At 43.5% G+C, this 13,997-nt stretch overlaps 1 protein-coding gene across 1 annotated transcript in view; it reads right to left on the bottom strand.

Annotated features, from left to right (window-relative positions):
- Positions 1 to 6,896, bottom strand: part of CRYL1 (crystallin lambda 1) — a 172,772-nt gene extending 165,876 nt beyond the window's left edge. Inside the window, exon 1 of the mRNA XM_049782582.1 lies at positions 6,803 to 6,896. Within this exon, the coding sequence (XP_049638539.1) occupies positions 6,803 to 6,843 (41 nt within the window). The 5' untranslated portion in view covers positions 6,844 to 6,896. The remainder of the gene's footprint in view (positions 1 to 6,802) is intronic.
- Positions 6,897 to 13,997: the final 7,101 nt, after the last annotated feature.

Raw genomic sequence — 13,997 nt, 5'->3', positions numbered from 1 at the left:
TAAAATTAAATGTTAATATTTAGCTCATCAACAATGCTAGATATATTTCAAGAATTCAACAGGCACAGGAGGGAGATGGGGGGCACTGGTGGTGGGAATGTTACACTGGTGAAGAGTGTGTTCTTGTTATGACTGAAACCCAACTACAAACATGCTTGTAATCATGGGGCTTAAGTATATTATAATAAAAAATATTTTAAATAAAAACCAGTCAAGGTGACAATGGTAATCATCAAGGACCACATGAGTATAGACACAAGATTCCCAGCTTCTGCTTTTTGCCCTCTGGAGGATAGAAATGTTGGGATATTTTTGGCACACCATGGCCTATGGACTGGGCTTATGCTACCTTGCTCTCGCAAGGTGCTATTAACAAGCATGATTCTTCCATACTTGGATTATACACAGTGGAACTGTGCTGACGGCCTGAATACATGCAAGGGTACCGGGGTTTGAATGCAGAGCACCACACTGGAACATTTCAATTTCTGCAGAGTTCTCTTTGTAAACCACAAGATAAGGGAAACCCTGGAATGCATAAGCCGGAGTTTGAGCATTTCTGATAATGACCTGGAACATAAACAAGTAAGCAAGTAAGCAAGCATGACCTTGCACTCCACACTGCAGAGCTGCTCCTAGAAGTCTTTGAAAGCTATTTCCATTGAAAATGAGTATGAGAAAGCTATGAGTAAGGGAATTACTTATGCGAACAATTAATAAACATGCTTGCCACAACTGACCAGCAACTGACTATAAACCTTTATGCTCTCATCACCATTATCGAATATGTAGGAAACACAGGGTTACTTACTTCACCAGAAAATAACCCTTAAAATAACCCTTATTATAGTAGTAATAATAATAATGTAGGTAATATATATTAACTATAAGCACACAGCAGGAGTTTCAGTGACGTTCATTTCTTTTTTTTTTTTTTTTTTTTTTTTTTGGTTTTTGGGCCACACCCGGTGACGCTCAGGGGTTACTCCTGGCTATGCGCTCAGAAGTCGCTCCTGGCTTGGGGGACCATATGGGATACCGGGGGATCGAACCGTGGTCCGTCCTAGGCTAGCGCAGGCAAGGCAGGCACCTTACCTCTAGTGCCACCACCCGGCCCCGACGTTCATTTCTAAATTAATCACTGAACTGAATATAGCTACTTCTGGACATCATTCATAAAAATACTTTCTGAAAAAAAAATTTTTTTTTGGCAGTGCTCAGAGGTTACTCCTGGCTCTACGCTCATAAATTGCTCCTGGCAGGCTCCAGGACCATATGGGATGCCGGGATTCGAACCACCGTCCTTCTGCATGCAAAGCAAATGCCCCACCTCCATGCTATCTCTCCGACCCCTGAAAAAAAATTTTTTTAATTTCCCACTTTGTGGTTTCAGAAACCACTGTGGGCCTAGGATGTAGATGGGGGATAGAGCACACCCATGGTTGGAGAAAGAAGATGAAAGGTGAAAGGAGGAGGAGAGGAGGAGAGGAAAAGGAGAGAAAAGAGGAGGAGGCACATGAAACTGCTATGTACTTGAAAAGTGCGAGTCTGAAATGACAAGCACTATATAGGTGATACATGCTGAATTTTCAAGACTTTTTCATGGGTGGGGGAGGTCTGGGCCACAGCCGGTGACACTCAGGGACTATTCCTGGTTATGCTCTCAGAAATTGATCCTGTCTTGGGGGACCATATGAGATGGGGGGAGATTGAACAGAGGTCTGTCCTAGGTCAGCCATGTGCAAGGCAAATGCCCTATTGTGCCACTGCTCCGGCCCCTCAAGACATTTTAAATGATTGATAAAATCAATACTGAAATCAATAATGATTGATGAAATACCTTATAAATGATGCTTAAAATGTTAAAATAAATGTGCTTACTTTACGTATTTAATCTAGAGAATTTATTTCACAGGTAGACAGAATTTGTCTCACAATATTTTTCTAAGGGGCAATGATGACTTAAAGTATAATATTCTGTCTAGTATTATAGTACTATATATTTTATTAATAAAATAACAAGTATTATAATAATATAAAAATTTATTTATTTATGTATAGTAGGTTGTTTGGTCTCAGGACACTTGTTTCTGTCTCCAACTCTGCTACTTGCACTGGGAGGTAACAGAAGAAAGTCACAATTTCTTCCTCTAGAAGTAGAGACATTCACACTAGAGTATTGACTTCACATGCTTCCATCAAATACATTCTTTTAATGCTTCACATCTTCATGGTTCTCATGTTTGAATAATGGTTTGCTCTGTGTACCTGTATATATGTCTATGTCTGTGTTTTCAGATGAAGTTTAACAAGAAAATCCCTACTTCCCCATAAGAAAAATCAACTAGCAATAGCTTAAAAACCTTCTGACAAATGACTTACTGACCTCATCGTGAGATGCAATAATTTTCACAGGTTATCTTTTTGCTGGACTTTTCTCTCTTTTTGCACTTTTTTATTTTAATAATTTCATTACCACTTACCTATAAACAAATAATGTAACAGATTTTCTTTGTGCCTGACAAAGCAGTAGGCTTGGGAATGGATGAAAATTCGAGGACAATTGTGAAGGGAATTGGTGGTGAAATTGGTGTTGGAACATGGAGTGACAGAAACAAACATACTATGAACAATTATGTAAAATATGTTCTTTAAATAAAGTAATTTCTAATTTTTAATAAATATCTAACTTATGTCTCAAAGTTTTTATAGAAAATGTATACATAGGGAGGAAAAGAAAATGTATACATAATCACCACAAAGTAAAATTACAAGACAAAAATGATATAAATCATATGAAACTATCTCCTCACCAGTTCTCATGCTGTACACTAATTTTGTCTCTTTAAATGTAATCATGACAGAAAAACCAAATGTTTTTCTACTAGAACTAGGAGTTGTGGTGAACATACAGCCAGTAATTACATGGTTTTTACCTAAAGGGAAGACTCCAGGAAAAGTTCTTTTTCCTGGAAGAGGCAGCTCATAAAACTGTGTACTTGATCATCCATAAAGAAAAATAAAGAAGAGCAGTCAGAAAGATAGCACAGCAGTAGGGCATTTGCCTTGCACACAGCTGATCCAGGACAGAAGGTGGTTCAAATCCCGGCATCCCATTTGGTCCCCCGTGCCTGTCAGGAGCGATTTCTGAGCACAGAGCCAGGAGTAACCCCTGAGCACTGCTGGGTATGACCGAAAAAAAAAACAAAAAAATAAGAAGAAAAATCTTTCAAAATAAAAAAAAAAATAAATAAAGCCTAATAGTTTTACAAAATAGCAGCAAACAGAACAATCTCTGAATCAAAAATTCCAGAAGAAAGAGGGTAAAGGGAAGAACTACTGATGAAAGAAATGATATCTGAGAACTTCTTCAACCTAAGAGATACCAGAAAAACAAAAAAAAAAAACAAAAAACAAAAAAAAACCAACTGCATTGGTAGAGAAAATGGAAAAGAGCACATGAAGGGCCCAGAATATGATCTCGTTGGGGAGAAATTCTCCCAGATAGGTTCCTATTCTAAAACAAGCTCAAGACCTCATTTGGGTAAAAGTACAAGCATGCATATGTGAATTTGGAATTGACACTGCAGTTATTCAGAACCTGGTTAGAAAAAGAAGTCCCCCTAGACATGAGACTCAGGAAAAAAGGCCTGAGAACACCACACTCAACTGTCTTCAAATATCATTTCCACCCCCTATTTTAAAGTTGTCATTACAGATTTTTCTTTTTTATCTCTATGTTACTGCAACCCTAGTCACAAGATTTCCTTCAAAAATACTCTCACAGTTTTGGCAAATAGCTAGAAAATTTGTGGTAATATAAACAATGGAAGGATGCACATAAAAAGATAAGATGAATCATCATGCAGTTTGCTACAACTTGGGACTGATCTGAAAGTTACATGTATGTAGTATAGTAAGTCAGATGACTGCATTCATCTGTGGCTTACAGAGAAACAAGGCAAGGAAATGGAAGGTATCAGATGATGGCAAACCCTAGATCCTCAACTGCAGAACAGAGGGCGTCAAGTGAAGGGGTAGGGAGAATGGTGATGGACTGGAGGCCATATAAGGACACTGTTCCAAGGTCCTTTGGTAGTAAAGAGATGAGGTAATTATGTACACCATAACTATGTCAACACTATTGTAAGTAAGTGACCCAAACTATAATATTTTTGAAAATGTAAATGAATTTGCCTAGAGATTAGGGTAGGGAGCAGGAGAGAAACTTGAGTCATTGGCAGAGGGGCTTTTGCATTGGTAGTAGGATAGGAGCTTGAACACAAAGCCTGAGACCCTATTATCAACAGAATTTGTAAACCATGGTGCCTAAATAAAAACTAAAATAAAAAATTCTTCTATAAAAACCTACAACCAAAAAAGAAAATTTTCACTTTTACTGTCACAAGACCAACACTCCTAAGTGACGTGCCCTGGAAAGTTAAATGGAAAAGCCTTTCTCAAAAAAAAAAAAAAATCAATGTAAAATGATTAAATACAGCTCATTTCCAGAAAGTACTTTTATGAGAGCTGCTAAATAACAATGTGCCAATATGCTTCTGAAATGGAAATGATAATGATCTGCTGAAATCTAAGAGCACTGCAAAATTTTATTGAAAAAAATTTGAAAGCACTACCAAATTTTATTTACTCTTAGGATTGACACAATCATGCAATTTGCTGCAACCTGGATGAAACTGGAAGATATCATGTTATATAAAATAAGCCAGAAGGATAAGTACAGAATGATATCACTTATTCAGATTAATGAAAGAATGCAATGGTTTACATAGTGGTTGTCTAGAACACTCCTGGCCCAGAGTATAGTGAGAAGAAAAAAACTAGAGTGAAGAGAAAGACAGATATGAAATAATGGGAGGTAGGGGTCAAGGAGACTTAGGTGCATTGGTGGTGTTAAGGAAGGACAGAAGTAAATATCCAAGCCACGGATATTTGGAGTCAACAGCACTAAACTCATAAGATCCAAATGTTACCAATTAAATTTAAAGAGGTGCCTGATAATGATGGCAGGCTGGGGGCGGGAGGAGAGGGATATGGGAGATAGATTTTGGGAATACCGGTGAAGAGAAGCTGACACTGGTGGAGTTGATGCTGAAACATTGGTGTCTAAAACTCCACCATGAATAAATGTGAATCACAAGACTTTAAAATGTTTTTAAAGTTTACATTCCTCATTGCTTCAAGTAGATATTCCCAATATCATCTATGGGACCCAAAGAAAGTGGAGAGAGCAGAAAAGTGTGTTGGGGAGGAGGGTGAAGGGAAGAATGGGGAGGGGAGAGAAGGTATGAAGATGTGAGGGAAGGGAAAAGGAGAGAGGAAGGGGAGAGAAGTGGGAGGGCAGGTGTGGAAGGAGAGGGAAGGGAAGGTATGAAGGACAGGGGAGGGGCGAGAAGTGGGGACTGTGAGGGGACTTTAGACAAGACTTCTACCTTTTGTTTATTCCCATGGGATGTGAATTTGCCAGCCTATTCCTAATCCCTTAACATCCTCTACCAGGGACCAGAAATCTAACGATCCCCCCTAATCAAAGCTCTGTGGTGCGGGAACCTGAGGAAGATAAGAGCACAACCAACGCAAAACTACCTAACACCAGAAAGTGGTGAGGCCAATGCTCTGAGACACTGTAAAAACAGACTCAGCTTGCCAAAGGAGAGCCAGCTGAGTGGCAGGGCCAGGGCAAGGCTCCACCTTCGTACAAAGTACACTCAAAGGACTTTGCAGATTTCTTCTCCAGGCCACTTGTCTGAAAAAGGCCGAAAGCATTACTGGACCCGTGAGGGGGAAAATAATCAGCAGGAAAAAAGTATCTGCCGACCTCTTCTTCCCAGGAGCTGCAGAGGGCATGGGACTTCCAGAGTGTCTTCTCATGGTGGCTGTAAAGTGATGGAAAGCAGAGTGCCACAGAAGGGCAGGAGGCAGCCCCAGGAAGGAACTTTTCTCGTTCAAAGGCAACGGAAGAACTAGCAGGAAGACTGTTTGCTCACTAGCTCAGCCAGTGTAACTGCCCACGAGTGAAAGGGCCTTGCACCGGGCGTCTTTGCCCGGAGGGGGGGGGATGCTGGGAGCACCCCCAGCTGGGACCTAGGGGTATGCCCAGGTGGGGCACGGCCAGATGGAATGTTGGCCGCACCGAATGCCCGGGCGCTGGCATTGGACTGTCCTGGTATCTCCAAGAGGGGCCCTAGGGGATCCCTCTGGAGAAGCCCCAAAGAACGAATCACCAGCAACGAAGCAAACCAGGTAGCAGGGGGCCCCGGAGAGAGCCAAAGCTGGAGCGGAGGCAGGACCCACACAGGCGGGTCCACAGAGCCAGGCATCAGCACAGCAGAGGCGGACGGAGCAGCAGGCGGCAAAATCAAGTGGACGGCGCCCTGTGGGCCCTGAGGGGCCGCGACTCCTGAGGGCAGAGAGGCCTCTCACGAGGGAGGCAGGGGCGAGGGGCCCGCGGTGCCAGGCCAGGACCCCTCAGCCGGGCAGGGCTGCACCCAGAGTCGAGTCGCTCCGACCCAGGCTCCGTCCCGCTCCGCTGCGACCTCAGGCACAGACCCTCCTGCCCGGCTCCGCGTCCTCAAGCGGCCCCGAGCGACGTCGCCTCCCGCGCCCAGCGCAGGCGGCCCCTCGGAGGCAGCGCCCTGAAGCGAGCGCGGCTGACGCGCCCCTCAGGACGAATGTCGCCCACCGAGGGCACCGGCGCCCGGGCACGCAGGCGGTGCCTGGCTCACGCTCCCGAAGGCCTTTTCGTTCTTTTCTTTTCTTTTTTTTTTTTTTTTTTTTTTACCTGCCCACAATCAACACCCGCTCGGCCTGAGGACCCGCCATGCCCGCGTCCCCGAGTCTCGCGTCCGGGCCGACGTCTCTAACGCGCGGGAAGCCGCCCCTCACAGGCCGCGCCGCGCTCGCCTCAGGCTTTGGCTTCCCCCGAGGGGCGGGGCTTCCCGGCCCCGCGCGCGCTCATTGGCCAGGCTCGAGGCCGAGCCGGCTCTGATTGGCTACTACAGATAGTGGGCGGGTCCTGACGCTGACGCCCCATTGGCTGCGGTCCGTCCTCACTGCCAAGCCTGGCGGGTGCGAGCGACTCGGGGACGCCCCGTGCGGGCGCGAAGTCTGGGCGCCTCAGGGCCTGGTTCCCCCTTTTCTGTGTTTGTCAGGCGCAGCCAGGGCCGGGAAGGAGACATTCGGACACCGAACTCCAGAAACTCCGAGTTCCCCGCTTGCTGCCGACTTGGATGGAGGAGCTCTTTCTTGGTCAGGGCACGCGGCCGCTCCACAGAGAGAGCGTTATCCCGGACTGCGAATGCATAAATGCTCCTCGTGTGGAAAACGCCCTCCGCCGCCTTCCCTCACGGATGAAGCTAGGGGACAGTATAGGAAAGGGACCCTCTGAATGAACCCCCATCGTGGCTGCCAGGCCGAGTACCACGCGTTGAAGCACCGAGACAGACAGACGGACGGACAGAGACAGAAACAGAGAGACCAACTGTACTTCCTCTTCCAGATGCAGAGAGAGAGAGAGAGAGAGAGAAACCAAATGTACTTCCTCCTCCAGAGACAGACAGACAGACATAGAGAGAGACAGAGAAACAGAGACCAAATGTACTTCCTCCTCCAGATGCAGAGAGAGAGCACACACAGAGAGAGAGAGAGAGAGAGAGAGAGAGAGAGAGAGAGAGAGCACAGAGAGAGAGAGCACAGAGAGAGAAACAGAGAGACCAAAAGTACTTCCTCCTCTAGATGCTGTGACAGACCGACAGACACAGAGAGATAGAGAAACAGAGAGACCAAATGTAGTTCCTCCTCCAGATGCAGGGAAGGGGGAAGAGAGAGGAGAGAATGGGGGGAGAGAGGGGAGAGAGGGGAGAGAGGAGAGGAGAGAGAGAAGAGAGAGGGGAGGGGGGAGAGAGAGAGAGAGAGAGAGAGAGAGAGAGAGAGAGAGAGAGAGAGAGAGAGAGAGAGAGAGAGAGAGAGAGAGAGAGAGAGGAGAGAGAGAGAGAGAGAGAGAGAGAGAGAGAGAGAGAGAGAGAGAGAGAGAGAGAGAGGAGAGAGAACCTGGTTCAAAGATTAGGAAGCTAGGACATCGCTTGGCACGACAGTAGTTTGGGTCCATGCCGCTAGAACAAAACTCAAACAGCACCACTCAGAATGATTAAGAAGTAACTCAGGTGGAAAACTGCAGCACCATCACTTTCCCCCTGTTTTTAGCTATGCTATGGTTTAGGTTTTATTTTTAGGTTGGTCAGGCCTTCATTTTTGAGTTAAAAGACCATCATCGTCATGATCAAAGCACAGCCTTTCTCGAGAGAAAAGGCACCGCATCCTGAGAGAGCCCTGAGTAGCCTGACTCATAGGGAGGGTCTGTTGGTCTTCTGATCTGAGCAGTTGTCTGTCTCCACTCACGTAGCTCAACTGGCAGAAGGAGACTGTCACCTGGTGCTGTGTCTGCACCTTGCAAAAAATAAATGAAATAATAATAATAACAATAATAATAATAAGCCCTTACCAGGGTTCACGTGAAAAACCAGCCCTCTTTAGACTTGAACAAGAATCCGTCAAAATAAGCTGACTCAGTATTGCTCCTGCAATGAATAAGATTCTTTGCTCTCTGACCCAGGAGTTTCATATCTTCTGTCAGCTGTCCTGAAACTGTGGCAAAGTACTTGTTAGTTTGCAACTAAGTGAAAGTTTCAGATCTCCTTTCACATTTTAAAATATATGTACCCATCAGTTCTGCAATTCTAATTCTATGTGATGCTGTGCAGAGATTTTTAATGAGTGGATATGAAGATAAGTGGACAAGGTTATTTATTTAAGCAAGTATGGAATAGAAAAAATACTTTTAATATGATAAGTAGCAACCTTGTTAAGAAATAGCTTTAGTGGGGACGGAGAGATAGCATGGAGGTAAGGCATTTGCCTTTCATGCATAAGGTCATTGGTTTGAATCCCAGCATCCCATATGGTCCCCACAGACTGCCAGGAGCGATTTCTGAACATGGAGCCAAAAGTAACCCCTGAGCGCTGCTGGGTGTGACCCAAAAACCAAAAAAAAAAAAAAAAAAAAAAACCAGCTTTAGTGATTATGGTACAGGAGACATTAGAAGCTGGCTAAGGTGAAGTAGCAGAAACAAAATTAAGATCCTAAGATCTACCAGGTGTAGCACAAAAGCAAATGAAAAGGTTAAGATACTACAAGGGAGTGCTCTTTTTATGACTGAAAACCAACTGCAGTCATGTTTGTAATCCTGGTGCTTAAATAAAGATATTATTTTAAAAAATAGATACTACCTTCAACAATTAGAAGAACTCACAAAACAGATAAAATAATAACCCTGAATAGTGGACAAGAGTTGTTTAGGATAGTGATCCCTAAGTTTATAATTACATGCTGCATTTTTTTCATCAAAGGAATAAGGACAAATCATAGAAAAATTCTATCAATAGATGCCGAGGAACAATAGAATATGTGCAAGTTGTGATGATGATAGTGATAGTGGTGGTGGCAGTCTTTTAACTCAAAAATGAAGACATGGCCAATGTAAACAATAACATAGCTAAAAACAAGGAAAAACTGTATGACTCTGAGTTTTACAAAGACTTCTCAGCCAAGTATTGAAAAATGCAAAAAAAAAAAAAAAGCAATAAGTCTCCATCAGAACTAAAGTTTAAACTTTTCCAAAAGGATTAGAGGAGACAATAATTAAGAGAATGAGGAGCAAAAGTACAGAATGAAGGGCTGGAATGATAGTACAACAAATAGGTTTCTTGCCTTGCATGTAATGATTTGTTGAATGCCTTGATTCAATTTCCTGAACCCTACATGGTCCACTGAGCACAAAGCCAGGAATAAGACCAAAGCACCACCTGGTGTGTCTCCAAAACAAACAAACAAAAACCCAAGAGAATGAAGAAATAAGTCACAAATGGGGAAATACTTCCAACTAGCTGTTATAAAACATGTTCACAAAAATATTTTAAAAAATCTTTAATTAATCATTAATACTTTTTCCATATTTGTACTGAGATATCTTAATTTACACTAATCTCAAATTTCCTGCACTTCCAGCTACCAGAGTGCTAATATTCTTCCACCACTGTTCCTAAGTCCTTTTCTGTTGACCCTCCCCCACCCTCTTGGCCTGGGTTGATACTAGATACTTCTCTAGGCAGATACTCAAGGTTTATTTTCATTGTCCCTTTTCTTTTTTCTTTATACTCCATATATGAGTGAAATCATTTGGTATTCAGCCTACAACTCTGATTCAACTTCAGTTAGCATGATAACCTCCAGACCTACAAACTTTTAGCGAACTTCAAGATTCCATATTTTGGGGACTGGAGAGGTGGCGCTAGAGGTAAGGCGTCTGCCTTGCAAGCGTTAGCCTAGGATGGACCATGGTTCAATCGCCCGGCATCCCATATGGTACCCCAAGCCAGGAGCAATTTCTAAGCGCATAGCCAGGAGTAAGCCCTGAGCATCAACAGGTGTGGCCCAAACACACACACACACACACACACACACACACACAAAGGATTCCATCTCTTTTATAGCCATGCCCTGTCAAGCCTTTTGTATTTTTCTATTTAATATAAATTTTAATTGCATATATAGTATATATATTGTAAATATAAATATTTAATTGTATCACTATAATAACAAAGATGTTCATGATTTAATTTCAGTCATACAATGTCCAGCTTTGGTCCTTTTCTTGTCTCTTCCCGCTCCTTCCCTCTTCTCCCCATACCTCCTCTTGCTTCCCCTCTCTTCCCTTTTCCTCTTCTCTCCTTTCTCTTCCCCTCTTGTCCCCTCCTATCCTCTTCTCTCCTCCCCTCTTCTCTTTCCTTCTCCGCTTTCCTCCCTTCTCTCTTCTTCCCTTCTCTTCTCTCTTCCTTTCTCTTCCCTTCTTTTCCCTTCTCTTCTCTTCTCTTCCCTTCCCTTCTCTTCCTCTTCTCTCCTTTCTCCTCCCCTCCTCTCCTCTACTCTTCTCTCCTCCCCTCTTTTCTTTCCTTCTCCCCTTTTCTCCCTTCCTCCCCATCCCTCCCTTTCTCTTCCCTTCCCTCCCCTCCCCTTCCCTTCTCTCCCTTCCCTCTTTTCTCCTTTCCTCCCTTCCCCTCTCTTCCCCTTCCCTTCCTTTTCTCTCCCCCATACACTTTTTCACTTATGCCCAAGGCAGATTGCAGAATCCTTTAGGGGGTCAAGCATCTGGACAGAAGGCCAGATAAGATAAAGCCCAAAGACCCCAGACAGATGGCAGAACTAAGCAGGGCTTTACACTCAGACAGCAAGTGGAGACTTAAGTGAAACCGGGGCAAGATGACAAGAAACTGTTAGGGAACAGACTGAAAGAGATCCTACAAGATTTCAGACTAGAAAAACATGCACTGGATAGAGAATGGCATAGGGACAAGGCCAGGTGACTGCGCACTGGAAACAGGATGTTTTTGGAGTCATACAAAGAGACCAGTCAGAGCAGGACAGGATGATTGATGGTGTACATGAGCACTATCGAGCAACCCATCTAATCAAACTATACACGATTTATCTAATCCAACTGTGCAATAAATTCTAACTTTTTGTTTATTTATTTATTAGGTTTGAGGTCACCCGGCAATGCTCAGGGGTTACTCCTGGCTCTGTACTCAGAAATCGTTCCAGGCAGACTTGGGGGACCATGTGGGATGCCAGGAATTGAACCGGCTCTGTCCAGGGTCAGCTGCATGCAAAGCAAATGCCCTAAGGCTATGTTATCTTTCCAGCCCCAAATTCTAACATTTAAACTACTTCTGAGTTTTTGTATGCAAATCTTTCACACAACTCTTCTCAAGAACCTGCAAATTATTTCCCAAGAACTTGCAAAAAATGAAAAAATTCACTTTTGTGATAACATTATTTCCTCCTGATTTAGTTTTGGGAGGTTGAAGGATTCTAAAATGTACTCGTACTTCTAAATTCTCCAATTTCATGGCATACAGTACTTTATAGTATTCTTAGTTAATATTCTGTATTTCTGTGGTATCTTTATATGTATTCCCTTTCATTTCTGATCTGATTACTTTCCTTTTTCTTTATGAGTTATCTAAAGTTTTGTCAATCTTTTTGATAAAAACAACTTGATTTTGCTGATGTTTTGTATAATTTTTTTGGATTCTCTTTTTTTCCCCCCTTTTTTCTTGTTGTTTAGAGACTATACTCTGCAGTGCTCACATTTTACACCTGGCTCTGTACTCAGGGAACACTCCTGACAGGCTGGAGGGACCATATTGGATGCCAGGAATTAAACCTGGGTTGGGTTTAATTGGTTGTCCTTGTACTTGCAAAGCAAATGCCTTCCTTGCTGTGCTATCACTCAGGCCCTTTTTCTAGATTTTAATATATCTATATTTCTGCTTCCTTCCTTCCTTTATTTATTTTTTTTTGTTATTTTGTTTCTTTTGTTTTTCAGCCACACCTGGTGACACTCAGGAGTTACTCCTGGCTATTCGTTCAGAAATCACTCCTGGCTTGGGGGACCATAAAGGACAACAGGGGATCAAACCATGGTCCGACCTAGGCTAGCGTGTGCAAAGCAGATGCCTTATGCCAGGGGTCTCAAACTCGTGGCCTGCAGGCCGTTTGCAGCCCTCCATACAACATTTTTGGGGGGTTTTGGGGCCACACCTAGCGGTGCTCAGGGGTTACTCCTGGCTGTCTGCTCAGAAATAGCTCCCGGCAGGCACGGGGGACATATGGGACACCGGGATTCGAACCAACCACCTTTGGTCCTGGATCGGCTGCTTGCAAGGCAAACGCCGCTGTGCTATCTCTCCGGGCCCCATGCAACATTTTGTGGTCCGCAGCTGGCCTTCAAATATAGTATTCGTGATTATTTGCTTACCGAATAATCGCGATAAAAATCGCATTAGTAAGAAAAATTCACATTAAACATTTGCATACCCTGAGCAGTTCTATTTGGGGTATGCAAATGTTTAATGCGATTTTTTGCGATATTTTTTCTTACTAATGCGATTTTTTATTGCGAATATTCGGTAAGCAAATAATCGCGAATACTTTGCGCCTAGCACAGACATCATTTCCGCTGCTCCTGCCCACTGTCCCTTGCATTATCGGAGGCCTAAGGGAGAGAAGGGAGAGAAGTTTATTACAAAATTAGATTTTGTCATACCTTCATCATGACTTCATCAAAGCCTGCAGTGAAGAGAAAGATTGATGACAAGCACAGACAATTTCAGGAAAAGTGGGAGACGCAGTATTTCTTTGTTGAGCACAGGGGCATCCCCACATGTCTTATTTGCTCAGAGAAAGTTGCAGTGCACAAGGAATACAACTGGCAACGCCATTATTCAACGAAACATGTTGAGGAATGTGAAAAATATCAAGGAAATGAGAGAGCCAAGCGGGTTGCCAGTCTTAAAGCATGTCTAATGAGGCAACAAGATTTCTTCAAGAAAGTAACCAAAGAGAATGTTGCATCAGTCAAAGCTAGTTACATGGTTAGTGAGATGATTGCTAAGGCGGGGAAACCATTCACAGAAGGAGAGTTCGTTAAAAAAAAATGCATGTTACAAGCTGCAAGAATTATCTGTCCAGAAAAGGTCAGTTTAGCAAAATCAGCCTTTCTGCCAACACTGTGGCAGAGCGCATTTCTGACATGTCAAGTGACATCATCAACTGTGGGAGAAAGCCAAATGTTTTGATGCATACTCAGTTGCTCTTGATGAGGGCACAGATATAACAGACACTGCGCAGCTCACAATTTATGTCCGTGGTGTTGATTGCAATTTTGAATGGAGAGAGGAGCTGCTCACAATAATTCTAATGCATGGCCAGACCACCGCTAATGAGATATTTCGGCATCTGTGTGATGCCATTGAGAATGCAGGTTTGCCATGGAAGAGGTTTGTTGGAATAATAACCGATGGAGCGCCATCGATGACAGGGAGGAAAAATGGACTGGTGGGACTTGTTCAAAAAAAAC

This window comes from Suncus etruscus, chromosome 10, assembly GCF_024139225.1.
Source record: "Suncus etruscus isolate mSunEtr1 chromosome 10, mSunEtr1.pri.cur, whole genome shotgun sequence".
Lineage (NCBI taxonomy): Eukaryota > Metazoa > Chordata > Mammalia > Eulipotyphla > Soricidae > Suncus > Suncus etruscus.
This window is presented reverse-complemented; position numbering and strand designations above follow the sequence as displayed.